We start from the raw sequence: 16370 nt of genomic DNA on the forward strand, positions 1-16370 counted from the left end.
AATGAGTCACCAAAGTGACACCTCCCAGGGTTTACATCATGCTGTTTCTGGAGGCAAAACTTGAAGAAACTTGCTCTATGTTTCATTAGTGAGACAAAACTGAGAAAGCCGAGTGGTGTTCCCTGCTGCGGGAGTGTTGCTGGGGACACTGCATGGCAGCAGACGCTTAGCTTGGGGTTGAAGAGAAAGCTTCTTTGCAGTCCTGCGCAGGTGGCCTCCTACTTGTCTGTGTTAGATACAGTATCGCACGTCTCAAGCTTTCACGACAACTTCAAGGAAGTAAATGTAATACTCAGTAAAATATATGAAGATGCCAAATTCTAAAAACTCACAGAAGTTTCATGAGGCTGAATAACTGCAATTACATTATTTGTTACGAATCAGTCAAGGAAGTATTGTTCCTCAGCATCCAACTGTTCCATCATGAGCTGCAAAGAGGAGCCAATAGGAACCCTTAAGCTGGATTTTAGATTTTGCTTTTCCTTAAGAAGTCTGTAAATTGCTACATTTTGGGACATTCTCATAGAATTCTTCAAAGTCTTCCTTCTGCTCCCCACGCTGAAGTGCAGCTCCATCCTACTTTAATGCCTGTTAAATGGAGGCAGGTTCTTTTCCACCTAAAAAGCTGTGGCAGCTTCAGTTCCACGGCGGCTTCCAACTTTAACAAATTCCCGGGGAAATTTGTCCAGCTGTTCGTATGCCAGTCTCCCATCTTCACCTGAATGCAAAATGTTAAAGCATAATAATGTATTACATCATTGCCCTACCACATTTAAAATACTGGATTCTCTGCTGTTAGAAAGTACTGATCTGCCATAACTTCTTCCCCTTCTTAAAATTTATCTTGTTGAAGGCAACTTCAGAAATTACTTGGAAAAATTAAGCATGCTCCGAATGTTCAAATTATTTTCTTTTATTTTCTCATGTAATTTGCTGGTTTTATCTAGAGCAAAACAGAAGCAGACGTGGATTGTATGATTAGATGACAGTATCTGTACACTTGTCTTACTAAATGACCTATGGTGCTTGGCAAGGTCTCAGCTGCAGCTGTGATATACTTGAGGCAGATGGTGTTTATCCACTTCCACTTTGGACAATATAAAGTTTACCCACTTCGCACTTCTTGGCACTTTAAAGAAGTGAGTCTAGCCACATCTTTACTTATATACCGCTGAAAAAGAGGAAGCAGTATATTTGCTAAATTTAACTATTTGTGTCTCTCAAACCCTTTTCTCTTAGGTACTGTCATCTATATGCACCTGCAGATAGCATTGAGCCTAGTGTGTTGAATTGACCATTAGGAACCAAAATGGTCTCTGTATGTCCTCTAGAAGAATGGCAGTACAATCCCCCAGAGTTTATAGAAGTGTCCCTGGGCTAGTTGTTTTATAACCTGAGCAATAACACGTCCAGCAGCAGAGTGAATTCCTGCTGAACTGGTGAATGGAAGAGAGTATGTTTGAAGAGTGTGCATAACTAAAATCCCAGATGGACACACGCCCATGGAGTAGAAATTCATGCCTAGCCTAAAGGCCAGAAAAATACAATTTTTCTGTGCCACTGAAGTATTGGGGCCCCGACACTGTGCAGCCCCACTTGCAGTCACACACTGCTACGCAGCCAGATTACAGGTTAATGAACAGGGTATCTGTTGTCTCAAGGATAAATGAGGGTCAATGCAAGGTCCCCGAGGTACCATGTGAAGGAGGACTTGCAGGCTAGGGTCTGTCCAAATAAGCATATAAAGATAATTTAGATTAAATGAACACTTGGCAGTGCGAATGGCACTTGAGAGTGTGATAATGGCACTGCAGGGGTGATAGGAGGGGATCCCCAAGAGGAGGGTGTATGAGACGCAGCAGGCGGTGTGCCGTTCCTGCCTCCTCAAGGCTGCTTGGTTTTCAAATTCATTATGAATTATTTCTGTTTGTCAACTTCTCCTTTGCTATTTTTCCTTTTCTTCTTCCCCCTCCAGACTCACACAATTCAATTTCTGTCTTTTTGGTCCATTTTCATGATTTTCAAAATGAATTATTTCTAAGAATATGTATTTTCTAACCTGTCCGAGTCTCTAGGCAAAATTTTGATTCATTTAGAGTCTCATCTTTGTGTAGCTCAAGTGTCTTACATGCTGCTGGGTTAAAAAAGAAAATGAAATACTGCTCTAAAACAGGCAACTCACCAAGTGAGAGCAGGGTTTCGGACGCCACTTTTCTGATCTCTTCGTTGTCAGACTGGCAGAGTGTGACCAGCATTTTAATACTCTCAGCAGCCTAGGAATTGCAAAGAGAACAGCATTAGCACCACATAGTACACTGTGGTTTTATTTTACAACCTTGCATGGAAATAGTGACCATCCTCTGCATTGCCCTTCCTACTCCAAGGGAAGGGCCTTGGTGGAGACATGAGGAATGGGGTTTCCCTGAGGGGGAGCACCTAGAAGGTATATTTTCTGCTGTCAGTGTGGACCCTTTCTAAATTTCCTACCCGATGTGCTACATGCATAAATCTGGCTGACCAGCTATGTCTGCGACTTCTGACTGTAGGCTGGGTGATGGGCCATGGGACAAGGCCATAAAAATGCCAAGGCATGGGTACAGCAGGGAGACGAACAGGAGGCAGGCGTCAAGGGAATGAGTTTCACACTGAGCATTGTCAAAGCTGGTAGGTCCGAGAAGGCTGTTCTTGCCAGCCTACCTGTGTCTACAGGGGCACGTTGGCTGGCCAGCCCAGTCACTTCACCACAGGCTCCTCACTGACACCTGCGCTCACCGACATTTCCACATTTTTGCTTTGCGTGGCCAACGTGGTTTGATGTGGATGAGATTGCCATTGGGTTAGCTTATCCACAGTCACCTATCCATTGTAGCATTCCCATCTCTGAAATAATATCTTCCAGAAAGGCTTCAGCTTTTTCTTTGAAGATCCCAAATGATGATACTTCTTCTCAGTAGTTTTTTTCCCCAGCAATTGCCATTCTCACTATTCAAGATGCATCGGAGCCACACTGCTCAAGTTAAATGTGTCTAGCTCCAGTTCCACCGCTGGTTGCTAGTCTCCCTTTTCCTGAGACATCAAAAACCCCACTGCGTCCTGCATGCAGCAGAGGTGTAATGCCCCTCACCGTTGCCACTCAGGGATGCCTGCTAGCATCTTGTTTAAGGGAAAACATTTTTTTCGTATTTAAACAATATTGGATTATATATTGGATGGTATCAGTTCTGGCTGGGATGAAGTTACATTTTAGAGCTGTCTTCTCCAGGGAACAGTTTTGAGGGAGAAATAGTCAGTCCACAGTGGGTCTGTCTCATGGAACACATTTTTTGCCCCAGTGTCCCATACCAGTCAGGCTTGGGCGGCTGCTGTTTCCTGTGGCTCTATACAGCCAAAACAAAAGTGCATTTTTCCTTCCTGTCATGGGAGGGAGTGCAGAAATGGTACCAGATGCTAGGTGAAGCTTTAGTGCCCAGATGTACCAGTTATTTGGCACAAAATGAGCTGTGACCTGTCTCTCCCTTTCTCTTCTACCGCTGCAACCCACATGCATTACAGCTAATTTTACCCTGGGAAAGGATGGGTTTTTTCCCTCTCAGTCAGTACTCTATGGATGAATATATTTTTTTCTCTGTGATGTGGAAGTAAGTCTCCTAAAGTCAATATGAGAGGGAGGAAAGGATGATATGCAAAAGATAAATGTGGTCATTGTTGCAGAGCCTGGCTGGTTTTGCATTGAAGCTTCTAAACCATTCCCAAACAGCACAGTATCTGTAAAAGGATGCAGTGCAGCAATGCAAAATAAAACCGCTGCTGCTGCTGCTGCTATTGCAATTTCTATTTTGTTGTTTGCACCTATCAGATGTCCTTTCTTTAAAGTAAAGCCAAGTGCCACAGTGAATTCCTTGTCTCTTACCTTGAGGTATCTTAGAGCCAAGCAAGCTGCTTTCTGCAGCTGGAGGTTGGGCTGGGTTAGTGCTTCACAGTAATAAATCAAGGCCTGAAAACACATGAAGAAGAGTAGCGATGAAAATGTCTGTGCCTGTGCGGAGCAGAAGGGTGGAGCATGGAGGCACTGCTACCCTACTAAAGGGAGAGGGATTGCAGCCCACCTCCCTGACAGTGGGCACGTGGGACGGAGAAGCACAGCCCCTGCTACAGGTAACGTGGTGCGATAATTCCCTACAGCAGATCCAGGCCAGGCCACTAGTTATAGCTTAGTAGTCTCAGGCCAGCTTTTGGTGAGGAAAAGTTCACGTTAAAGTGAGAAGCACAGTCTGGCACCCTTGAGGGCCTTTCGGCATAAATCGTCAAAGAGCTTTAAATGGGCCTTGGAGTCTAAACGGCTCAAGAGCTGACCCTTGAGGTGGTCTCTCTAATGTAGGGATAGTAATGAACAAGCTGGGACGGACCCTAGGGGGACTGCAAATAACTATTACAAGGTTAGCATGAGCTGCTAGACCAGTTTACTGCTTGGCCCTAGAAATCAGTAGCTACTGCTAAGCAAACAAAACTAGTGTGAGGCAGTCGGCTGTGCAATGAACTCATCTGCAGCATAACACTGCATAATGCCCTCATACAAGGCACCTTGTGGTCCTTCCTGCAGGCAGTGAACCAGGTATCAGCTATACATGCCTGTTCCAGGAGGAGGTTGTATCTTCCCTGAGATGCTGCCTCCATGAAGCTGGGGATAGAGAAGGATGGTATGATACCAAGAGGCTGCAAAAATGGAAGATGAAGTGGGAGGGCAAGCGAAGAGGGGAGTGGATCGACAGAGAGGAGCAGCAAAGGGTGAGCTCCTTTTTTTCCTCCCTCTGCCTTCCTTCCACCACTCTTCCTCTTCCAACTGCCTTTTCTTTCGCTCTCTCCTGACAGGGAACAAGGAGGATAGTAGGGAAGGTCTGCCATGAAAGGGTAGAAGCAACACCTAATTTCTTCTTATTCCTCTTCTCCCTTCTCTTTAATTCCTGTGTTTAATCTGGCACTGCTTCTTGCCTTCGGTATCTGTGATAGACTCAAATCTTAGATCTCACAGCTGAGCTGCGTTTGCCCAAGGCAGTCCATCCCCTCCAGAAATGGCGGGAGGTCCCATAGATGCCAGCCTCCTTTGGGAAAAAAATAAAAATCTCAGACCTACGTCTTTGCGTGTGGGTGATGCTGGGGACTGTTGCCTTGAAGCCTTGGACTGAAGCCAAGTCTGAGGCAGGCCAGCAGAAATGCTGAAGTGTGGAAGATAGCTGGAGAGCACAGCGCTCAGTAAGTATTTGAGGAGTTTTAGTTAGTACCTGCTTAGTGTAATGACAGGTAGAAGCAGACTGGCATAATGACAGAAACAGACCTGCATATTTGCAGAAAAATTAGACAGGAAATCCCTCTGGATCAGTTTAAATCAAGCTTGGAGCAATTATTTTATGCCCGTAGACATTTGAGACACACAAGCAGAAAAAATGTCATGATGATACAGGTCTCTTAGGTGATAGGTGATTTTCTGCCACTTACCTTCTCCCTGAAGTGCCTGTTTTCTGCGGTAGCTGTCAGAAGTGATGCCACAGTCTCACTGACTTCATTTTTATTTTCATTGAGAAGTAAAGCCAAAGCTCTCAAAACTTCTTGCTGTGGTGGAAGGTTATTGGAGTTTATTTTGGCCACATTTTGCTGCAGTTTTCCATCTTTCACTGACTGCAGCACCTGAACCACAGAGGCTACAAGTGCAAGAGAAAGGTTCTTGTTACTTATTTTATCCTCTCAATATTTCAGATTGCTCCTTTCCCCGCTAGCAATCCTCAATTTATACTATGCACAGAAAGGACACGAAAAAATCCCCATCTGAGCAATTGCAGCATTGCAGTGTGTCTGCATGGGGAATTGTCTGGGCTTTAAGTTGGGCCAGTTTCTCAGACATTCTTCCAAAGGAGGAGATGAATAGATGGGCTAGGTCGCCTACCCAGAGCTAAGGGCCTACCTGTCAAATCTTCACTTTCTGCTGGAAGATGTAAATCCTCCCCGTAACAAGTGAAACTCAATATCCCTGTCAGTGTATTGACTTCCAGAGCATCTTTGTGAGAGCTTTTCCTAGGCAGATTGATGTCTGCCACCAAGACCCAGGGCTAACATGTTTCAGAGGTGGGCTGAAATGCCTTTTTCCTTCCAGGTTTTTGAGCAAAAGCTCCCCAGTATGCCCAAATAAAAACGAAAATGAGGCAAGGTTCCTCAAACTCCCTCTCAAATAGAGAAGAAAACTTGGCTTGCCAGGGATTGCAGTCTAGCATGCTCTGTGGAGCATCTGCTTCTCTCTTTAGCTCTCGGTGGCAGAGCCTGCCAAACACTGAGGTGCTGTGATCCCTTGGCTCCTGAGAATCGCTCAGCACTTCAGAAGGTCTCTCCATAAAGGATGGTGAAAGACTGGAATGTCATCCAAGCTGCGGGCACAGAAAACTTCCCAGACCTTGGGCCCAGCCCACCACCATCAGCCATTTCCTAAAAACTAACTCTTTCAACATAGTTTTTTCCTATTTGAATACGGAAATAGAAATGACTGAGGTTGTATCTGCATCAGCTCCTTTCCCTTGATACGTACAACTGTTCAGGTGCATTCAGACTTAGTATCCAAGGCACTTTGTCTCCTTTCCCCCCTTCTTTTGTAAAATAAGCCTCAGGGCTGAACTGTTCTGTGCTGAGGTCAGAAGGATGCCGATGTACTCCCCTGTTAGCTACCAGAATTTATATACCCTACCTTCTTTTGCGAGCTGCAGCAAATAGCTTCCAAGGTCATTAACACTGTGGCTGGCAAAATAGTTGTAATACTGAAAGACGGTAATGATCTCAGAGGACATGCTGGAGTAGAGGACAGGCTCCGTCCGGTCCAGGATCTGAGACACCAGGATTCTGAAGACTGTAGGCAGCCACGGAAAAAGGGACACGTTAGTGAGAGCAAAAGCTGCTGGCAAAATGCCACAGTCCAATTCAAAGCCAGAAAGAATGAACTGTATTTGCAAAGCCAGGTACTTCCCAATGCTTCTAACCTCAACTGTGGTTAGGTTAGAAGCTAGACAGACCTTCTCCCTGTCTAGCTCTCATCGCCAGAGGATATCTTTGTGAGGATGAACCTCTGCCAGTTTACGGATGGCTAGTGCAGCTTCCTATCCGATCAATACAGTATCCCTTCTACCCAAACGATATCCTGAATCGCTAAACACACATCCACATGCACTGCCAGTTACATCTCCACGATGCCACTGAAGTAGGGGAGATGCGCACAGAGGCAGGATTTGGCTTTGCTTGTTTTTATGTTCCTGCGTGAGCATACGGCATGCAGAAAGCTAGTCTGAGGCACTGTCTGCGAGAGCTCTAGCATGGAGCAGGAAGGAAAACACTGCCCTGCCAGGAAAACACCTGAGCAAGTCACCCTACATCCCCGTTTTGTCCCAGGGAGAGCTAGTCCGTACAGCTGGAGTTTGAAATGTGGTACATCCCACTCCAAATAGGAACCTATGTTCAGACAGACTCACTTTAATGTGTATGAATTTCATCTCCGTGCACTGTAACGCGGCATGGACATTATATAGACACAAAATTAAGTGCGAGGATTCCTACTTCACTGATTCACTTACAAACCTGTATTTGGGAATAGACTTACTTTCCAGTTAGCTCATAAACCTTAAAACAGTATCTTCTTTTCTGCTGACCTCACCTTTTTCTCCTATTCTGATCTGATTATTTTGGGCCAAAAGTGTTTCAAGAGTCGTAGCATTAGTTTTCAAATGAGATCTTGGAGCTGTGGCCAAACAGACCTCCAAGGGGTTGGAAAACAAAGCAATGAAGGTTGAGTAAAGCACAGTATACAACTGTTCTCCATTTTGATGACTGACACAATTTTTTTTGCAGCAGTTGGTACCTGTTTCTGCAAGTCCTGGACACTCCTCATTCACAGTGGTGGCAAAATTGATATCCAACTGCTTCATCATCTTGTCTGCAGATGTGTGATACACTCCTGAAGGGCCAGTACACTTCATCCAGAAAGCCAGCAGTGACAGCTTCTTGTGGAACTCTGGAATTGCTGGTGGAGAAGACAAAATGAACGATGAAACAAAGCCGTGCTGGAAGCACCGACTTCCAGAAGAGGAAAGACAGTAAGAGTGGAGGAAATCTCACCCCAGCCCGCTGATGGACAGTTACGGTTTGGTGAGTCACCCTGTGACATTACCTTCACAAGCGTGATCATGTGCTCACCCCAAGTTTGTAACGTGATTTTTCTGTTTCCCATGGTAGGATGTGAGAAAATTTGCTCCTGATCCAGTTCTGGGCACTGATGTCTCACCCTTTTAAATACCATTAAATACTAGGAGAATACTGCAAATGGTCTGCACAAGACTGGTCCCTGTCCTAGCACTGCTCTGTGGCCTTGGGTAAGTCACTCAATTTTGCCTCAGTTTTCTGATAAACAAAATAAATACACCATGTTGTATTTACTGTCCTGTCAGAGTGCTCATGGGGTGAGTAACTACGTGTTTGTCAAACTCTGCCAAGGTATTAAAATAGATGCAACAACAAGAAAAATAACTAAATAATTCTCCATAGAGATGGCTAAAAATAAAATGGATAAAATGTTTGAGGAGTTGTACTATGCCCCTGATTGATAGTATAAGGCAGATCCTGCCTTTCCTTGGGAAAGAGAGGTGGAGGAAGAATTTGGCTCTTCAGAGGTGGCAGCATCCCCACCCCACCGCAGCAACAACCTCTGTGCATCTTCTGCACGTCAAGCAGGATAAGGATAAGTCCTTTCTCTTCTCACCTGCTTATTTCTGGATACCGGCGCTGAAGATAGAATAAGGCCCCTGACCAACTCTGGTGACTGCTACACCTGCTGGTAACTGTGAGTCGACCTTACTACAGTGGCATCTCCTGCAGTGACAGTGAGCCCTGCACAGCAATTTTTTCAGCAGGCACACGTGCCCAAACAAACCCTTTTCAGAAGGAAACCCCCTAACTTGTCTCTTACCATCAGTAAGGGAGGTGATGTTGCCCAAGTTCTCAGTGCTGATCTCCGCGATATTCTCCATCACGAGGATCTGCCGGGACAGCTTATCCAGGAGGTCTCTTGCCACAAATGGTGTTTTACTGGAGAACACAATTTGCTGGTGAAGACAAATGGGAAGGGAGGAAAAGGAGTCATTGAACAAAAAAAAAAAAAAACCAACTCAGAAGAAAACAAAAACCTCCAAAACACCTGGCACCTGAAGAAGTGCAATGGCAAATTCATTGCCTGGAACCATGGGATCTCCTTAACTTCAAAATTTTTTTGTCTCTGTGATATTTTATGGTCGTGGTTGATAGGTATTGCTGCTTACATCTTTAACGTCTACATCTGGATATAAGCACTTGAGTATCCAAGCAGCCATTTGCATAAGTAATTTCTGATTTATACACTCTGCAAAGCTAAAGGAATACACCATCATAAGCCTTGAAGCCAGAAAAGAATATTACTCTGACTTTGGTGTAACATAGGCTGTGGACTTTCAGGACATACCTGCCTGGAGGCAGACCACAGGTCACTCTTTCTCCACTCTGTTTCAGCTCTGATCAACTACCCAGGTGCCTTTATTAATTTGGTGCTTTCACCTTGCTAATATCCCTGCTGCTGACATCTGCATTTTCTTCAGCAGTCCACATAAATATTGTTCATATCAAATCTGTTCAGTGTGTGGACATAGTTCAAGCTTGCCTCCCCCAACTGCATATTTACTGTGTACTCTTGTATTTAAGCCAAAAACCTCCCTTTTTCTCATACTTGTGAGTCAGCAGAGTGTCCAGCTCAGCACTAAGGGTGCCGGAATCAGGATCACTCTGCATTGCTTCATTGGGCCTTTGGGAAAATAAAGCTAATTATATGTAAGGTGGAACAGTCAAATAATTTCAAAGAGGAAGCTGCAGTATGTTTTGATTCATCAGGAAAACCCTGATGCCCTCACTTGCTAGAGTGGCTTGCTGGAGGTTTAAAATCACATTTGCTGTGCGTGGGCTCTGAAAAAAACCCTCTAAAAGGTTGTGCTAGTTAGTTGTGAGCATGAACAGACAATTTCCATGTCCCAGGGGGGCTGTCATGCGCTGCCTTCACTGTGTGTGTTGCAGACAATCTCTCCAGCTCACATGAGGAAATCCGTTTCTGCTCTTGAACACCACAGCCTTGTCTGGGGCTCAGTTAAACAGCGGGGCCATGGGCTTCTGTTTTACCTCTGAAGACATGGGCTGCCTTAACTGGGGACTGATCTCATTGAGGACCTCCCGGCGAAGCCAGTGGATGTTTGTAACCCAGAGCAGGGGCTGCCCCTGTCATCTGCTGTGCTGCCCGTCAGTCCTGCTGGGCAGCACCTGCAAAGTGCCCCCTTGTTTGCACGTCAGGTCTGCTCCGAGACGGGCCAGGACGGAAACGATGGAGGCTTTTCCGGTGTGACCTTTACCCCAGCATGGCGGCTGTCCCAGCCCTGCACTCCCACTGCCTCCCACGAGCAGCGCTGACCTTGCCAGCCTGCTCGTACCCCAGGTTGCGGGCACACCAGTGCCTGCGGGGAAGATTTTAAAATATATGCCCTAAATGAGCCGGGCCTGGTACCTGAATGAGCTGCGTGCAATACTGCAAGTGCTTAACTATGGTTATATCGAGGCTGTCATTCCCTGTGGTCAGGGGCAGAGGGCTCCCGGCCACGCTGGTGCCCACGCCCGTGTCCTCGGTGAGAGCTTCGCTCAGGTGGCCTCTGGCTTCTGGGTGCTCCGTCCTGTAACTGGGGAGGAGGGATGAGGGAGGTCAGTGCAGGGCCGACCGCTGCTATGGCAGACACACACACACACACACACACACACGCGCTCACTCAGGGCGACGAGCAACGAGCATGGCAGAAGAGCTGAAAGCAGCCAGAAACCTCGCGATGAACACATCATATCGCAAAAGAGCAGTGCTGCCCTGGCCGGGCATGGAAGGGCTGTAGCCACCGAGGGGACAGGTCTCTGTCCACTGACTGGTTTGCCTTGAGCGATGCAATGCCCTCAACAGCAAGCCTTTTTAACCCGCAGTTACTGTCGCTGGGTGGTGACAGATCTCTCCCATCTGTCGGTGAATCATCTCCCCAGTCGCTCTGGATTAAGCACCGTTACAATTTATGCCATCCCAAGCACTGAGCTGCTCAGAACAGCTCTGTGCTTTCTGTGCCCTCCTGCTGCCAGATTTAATGCTCATTGCAGAAGGAAAGGAAAACCACTGCTGGAGTAAGAGACATGATGTTTTCATATGCTGTTTTAGGCACAATGTGTACAGCTTACTTTTTGCCAATTGTTTCTGTAACAGCATAAAGCTAGTCTCACTGTGTTTTAAATCATTATGTCCAACATTGTCTTGTTGTACAAATGGTCCTCCCTGTGTTTAAATGCAAAGCCCAAGGTCAGTCCCCAGGTGGCAAGTGTATTTGGCTGCAAGTTCAGAAGTTTCAACACTTGCAATCTTTACACTGAGTCACACACACATCTAAAAATGGAAGCGGGAATCTACACTATCTGGGGATAAGCCAGAGGGGAAAAAAAGAAATTTTAACTTCTATTTTAACTTAAAAGATTTTAGTTGCTTTCTAAGTTAGCTTATAACTAACTTAAATTTTTGCTACTTAAGTTAAATTTATGCTAAAGTGTCTGGTTAAAGCCAGATCCTTAAATCAACACAGACTGAACTGAGCTCAGAGTGCCACGTTAACAAGCGACACAGTTTTCCAAGTTTTTCTTCCCACCAAGTCTTATTCTGGAAAGAGGATATGCAGTGAGATGATGGGAAGTGCATGGTGGTTGCTTGTCTGCACTCAAAATTGTTTTAAACAGACCACGATAAGCTGCGAGAAGTATAGCTCCCTGTTTGGAAAGCGTGGGGCACGAGGGAACCATGTTCTTTTCTTTTTTTCCAGCTCTAGTGCCGCTTACATGCCTGCTGGGCATCATGTCATCTCCGAGGATGCAAACATGCTTTTAGGATCTAATGACTGAAACACAGCATCTTAAAGTCACACGACAATGGCAGACCACAGCACAAACACCACAGCATTTTTTTTTTTTGCCTTTTTTTTTTTTGCTTTTTTTTCTCAGAAAGACCAAAAGTGATGAAAGAAGGGCAGGTAACACGCAGGGCCATGAACAGAGTACCAGTCATCACTCTTACATTCCAAAGGAAACCTACACCATGCTGCTTAAATCTGGCCCTGTGTTATTGTTACTGACAAGCTTAATCCACTGCAAAGACTCATTCGGCTAGAGAGAAAAGACAAAGGGAGGGGGGAAAAACCACAGAGGAATTAGTAATTACATCCAAGGAAAGCCAGGTCCAAACCTATGTCAAGGAAGAGGCTCTGCCAGTATTGATGTCAGCTTAATTTAATTTACCCTTCTCCTTTGGAGGACAGATTGTGTATATTTGAACAGGGAAAAAAATGATCCTGGAAGCTAAAGATTTTGTATGCAGCAGCCACGGGGAACCCTCTGACCCTAAAAACTCATCAAGGATTAGTCAGTCTTCCTTGAATAATGTGTGCACCGGGATCCCCTCTTAGCGACAAAGAGCTAGGGTATCAGTTTGGCGTAAGCACAGCTGGCAGTTACTACAAACTTACCTATTCTTCTCAATCTCAGTATCTGAAAATACTGAGTCTGCACCTCCTCCACCATTACAAACCTCCACACCACCACCATCCTCATCATCAAAGTCAGAGGTGTTCAGGAAATCAAAGCTTTCTAAAGCACTTTCAACTGTTAGACTTAAACTGGAGGACCTGCTTCGGCTTACTGCTGGCTTGCACTGCAAAGGCAGAACGAACCAATGAAAACCCCAGATATTAGCTACTACTGAAAGAAAAGAAAAAAAAGGATAAAGCTTAAAACTTTCAAATTCTTCATTTTATTTTTAAAACTTCATTTTATTGGGTGTTTCATTTCAAACCTTCATATTCATAGCATATACAATCAAAGCCTGAGAACTGGAAAAACCCTTCCATTCCTCCTCCCCTCCCCATCCTACCCCCTCTCTTCCCCAGAGGAAAACCCTCAAAGGCAAAATTTGATGTGTTTTATAGAAACAAGAAGTACATCTTGAATCCAAGTGACGCAGCTTTCGGCGTCCTCCAAAAGGAGAGACGGCAATTAACGCACTGGAAGTTGAAAGGGGAAGGCACATTCCATAATTGCTGTTCTAGCTACAGAAGCCAATTTATACATATCCAATGGCACTATCGGATTTATTCCAGATGTAACTCCAACGGACCTTGGCCAGGAATGAATTTGGTCCCATTTATTTATAGGATGAGAGGATTTTTATGGCCTTTGAAGCCACATGGCTTATCAAGAAAAAGCCAAGCAGGCATCAGATTCCTAGGTGACAGAGAAAGGCAGTATTGTAACTCATAAATTAACAGTGCTAGAGAGGGGGGAAGCCATCCCATCTCACTGCTGGGAAGAAATGCGACGGAAACCTTGCTGTTGCTGTAGGAAGTATCAAAGGCCCTGGTCCCATGTGGTGATTCATCCAGACATGCCCACAGAGTTGCTTCCAGGGTCACTTTGCAGGATCAGATGTAACTTGAGAGATCACCTCTGTTGGTTTGTGCAATGACTTCCAACACCTTTAGCACTACATGATTATTTGATCCGAAACAGCCAGGAACCACCGGTGCCATTACACAAGCCACATCTTCCAGTCCCAGACAGGAGCCAGGACTTTGTCTCAGCTTGTAGAAAGAAATGCATTGGCCTCTGAGTTCAGACTCAGCACCAGCTCCTCTAGAGCTGTGGGTGCTTGGAGTTCTGTTTCCAATTCGTTTGCACACAATATTAATGCTATAACGGCCATATGTTAGCCCTTACGATGCTGGACTCCTTAAACTGACCGTACAGTCATTAGCTGATCAAACACACTTCCCAACACATCTGTGACACAAGTGGGTGCTGTATCCCGCTTCCTTTGCAGCACCGATGGTTTGAGCTGCCATTTCTTTCAGGGCTGGTAGTGCAGCTTCTTCAGGCAAAAGCAAACGGCAACATACGGGCTTCTCCTTTTCTCTGCCCATCTAATATGTCCAAGAGAGATTTCTTCAGCCACAGCTGGATTCCAGCTCAACCTTTTTGCATGGGGAGCTCAGCGATGCTGAGTGTTGGTCTGCAAGCTGATCAATAGGCAACAAGCAGACATAAGCAGATCTGGAAGAGGCATCCTTCTCCAGTGTGCAGGAATCCTGTCTGCACAGGTCTGTCCTCTCTCCCCCCATCCCACGTCTGTCCCTTTGTGACTTCTGATAAGAGGAGTGTAAATAAACAGTCTCCATTGTCCCTCTGCTGTTTGGATAGTTGACCTCTTTGTAATGGTGGCTTTGCCTGCTTGAACCTCCTTGGGAAATAGTGCAAGAAACAGGGGCTGCAGGCTGTCAAAAAAGCACTTAACTTGGGAAAGTACCATGCAGCTGCAAACACCAATGGAAACAAGGATGTTAACAAAGTTTCTTTGTAAAAAGATAATGCTGAAGGATAAATGCTTTCCTCCTTCCTCCTCAGCCATGTTTTTGAATGATGAGGTTTAAATGACTAGCAGACCAACTTGCATATGAATATGAAGCATTTGAAATGATTATTTCCCATATAATACTCTTTGCACAGTAATGCGTCATGAGTTATTATTTATGGGGGAGATACAAGTCACAGTGATCAGCAGTAAACGTATTAACAACACACATGCAAAACCCTCTTCTTCTTTCTAATTTTCAACATCTTCTGTCTATCCTGGTGTAATGACAGGATGTCTCATTTTAAAAATGGATGGGGGAAAAAGGAAAAGGCTTGAAGAAGCCTAGGTGATGTGGGGATGGCAACCTTCGGTGAGACTTGTGCTTCTAAATCCCTTTGGCAATTTAGAAAATTCAACTTCTATGGCTACAAGGCCTGATTCTCAGCTGGTGTAGTTTTGCAGAGCTCCACAGAGTTCAGGGGTAGTGTGCTAAAGTACACCCACTGAGGATGTGACCCATGGATTTCAAAGGCAGAAGGTTGGCTATAATCTGATCTCCAGTATGGCACAAGCAACAGGTTCACAAGTGGTTTCTTCAGAGAAGGGTATAATTTAATTACCTCTCTGCCGTTGCACCTTTTTCTCTTTCCCCCAGGTTTCAAGCAGATTAAAAGATCCAGTGCTTGGGGATACAAGGCTACGGTAAGCACATTGCTGACAAAAGTTTAAAAATGCAACACTGTGAAAAGATGCTCCAAGCAGGAGCAAATCTACTGCTACTGAGGAATTTTACTGATCTCCAAAAACCCTACTTTGATGTTTGCGAGGTAGGGGAGGAGATTCTACCCGCTCATTTTTCGAAAACGTACTCACTTTTAGGATGTCATCAAGATGCATCACTTCTTGGTCCAGGTCCTGAAACTCTTTATACTGCTCTTTATGTGGCTCAAGAGCTAAGAGAAGCCCTTGCAAGGCTTCTTCAATGCTTCCATCGAGATAAGACTTATATCCTTCTGATTCCCCACTAATCGATCCCTCACATGGCAGCCTCTCTGGGGTCAAGGGTGCCTCTGTTGACGTAAGCCTTTTTACCAGCTGCTTCGTGATGTTGCCCTCATAGGTATCCAGCTCCACAGGCTTGAGCTCTGAACCTTCATCCGTGTCCTGCAGGAGAGACACAGGGACACTTGTTTCTATAAAGACATGATCGCTCCCAGCATCAGAGGTTTTTTGGCAAACTTCAGGAGCGGCCCTTGGGGTGGTCTTGTTCTCAACCGCTGCTCCCTCTCCCTGGGACGGCAGGTCCTTCGGCTCGGCGACAGAGTCTCTGCGGGAGTCACTGCTGCTACAGTCCAGGCTTGAGCTCTTGGAGGACTTGAGAGCTCGGTGCTGGGTAGGGGTCGCGGTGATGTCAGGGCTGGAGCTGACGTGAGCAGAAGAGGACTCTGCTGAGTTGGCAAGGGGCACGCGGTCTTCGTAAGGCAGGTCGCCAAAAGTGAAAGAAAGAGGCCGCTTCTCAGTGGTCGCCGTTCCATTTTCAAAGACGTCATCTGGCAAATTCGACTGAAAAGATAATAGAGAAAGAGGGAAAATGTTTTTCATGCAGCACAGGAAAGAGAAAAAAAAAAATACGGTATCTGCCCAGGAGAGAAAAATGCAAGCAAAAAGATTAAAGAAGCATTCAAGACTTGAGAGATAGGAAAAATACTTCAAATCCAACTTCTGCTTTCATCTGGCACGGCTCCTGATTTCAGCAGGAAAACTGCTGGAAAACTTGGGCTCAGCATCTCTCTGGTAAGCAGAGAGCTCTAGGAAGTGAGTCCCAGAACACAGACCTGAATTCTGCTTGTCCTAC

The 16370-nt window shown here is 45.5% G+C and overlaps 1 protein-coding gene across 2 annotated transcripts in view; it reads right to left on the reverse strand.

Annotated features, from left to right (window-relative positions):
* Positions 1-555: 555 nt before the first annotated feature.
* Positions 556-16370, reverse strand: part of RIPOR2 (RHO family interacting cell polarization regulator 2) — a 34163-nt gene continuing 18348 nt past the window's right edge. For both annotated transcript variants that reach the window (XM_050892441.1, XM_050892440.1), the window contains 10 exons: positions 15389-16078; positions 12636-12820; positions 10604-10772; positions 8993-9128; positions 7889-8050; positions 6728-6886; positions 5494-5696; positions 3911-3994; positions 2183-2273; positions 556-718 (listed from right to left, as the gene is read on the reverse strand). In XM_050892441.1, the coding sequence (XP_050748398.1) occupies positions 618-718; positions 2183-2273; positions 3911-3994; positions 5494-5696; positions 6728-6886; positions 7889-8050; positions 8993-9128; positions 10604-10772; positions 12636-12820; positions 15389-16078 (1980 nt within the window). In that variant the 3' untranslated portion in view covers positions 556-617. The remainder of the gene's footprint in view (positions 719-2182; positions 2274-3910; positions 3995-5493; positions 5697-6727; positions 6887-7888; positions 8051-8992; positions 9129-10603; positions 10773-12635; positions 12821-15388; positions 16079-16370) is intronic.

Source organism: Gymnogyps californianus, chromosome 2, assembly GCF_018139145.2.
Source record: "Gymnogyps californianus isolate 813 chromosome 2, ASM1813914v2, whole genome shotgun sequence".
NCBI classification, from domain to species: Eukaryota; Metazoa; Chordata; class Aves; order Accipitriformes; family Cathartidae; genus Gymnogyps; species Gymnogyps californianus.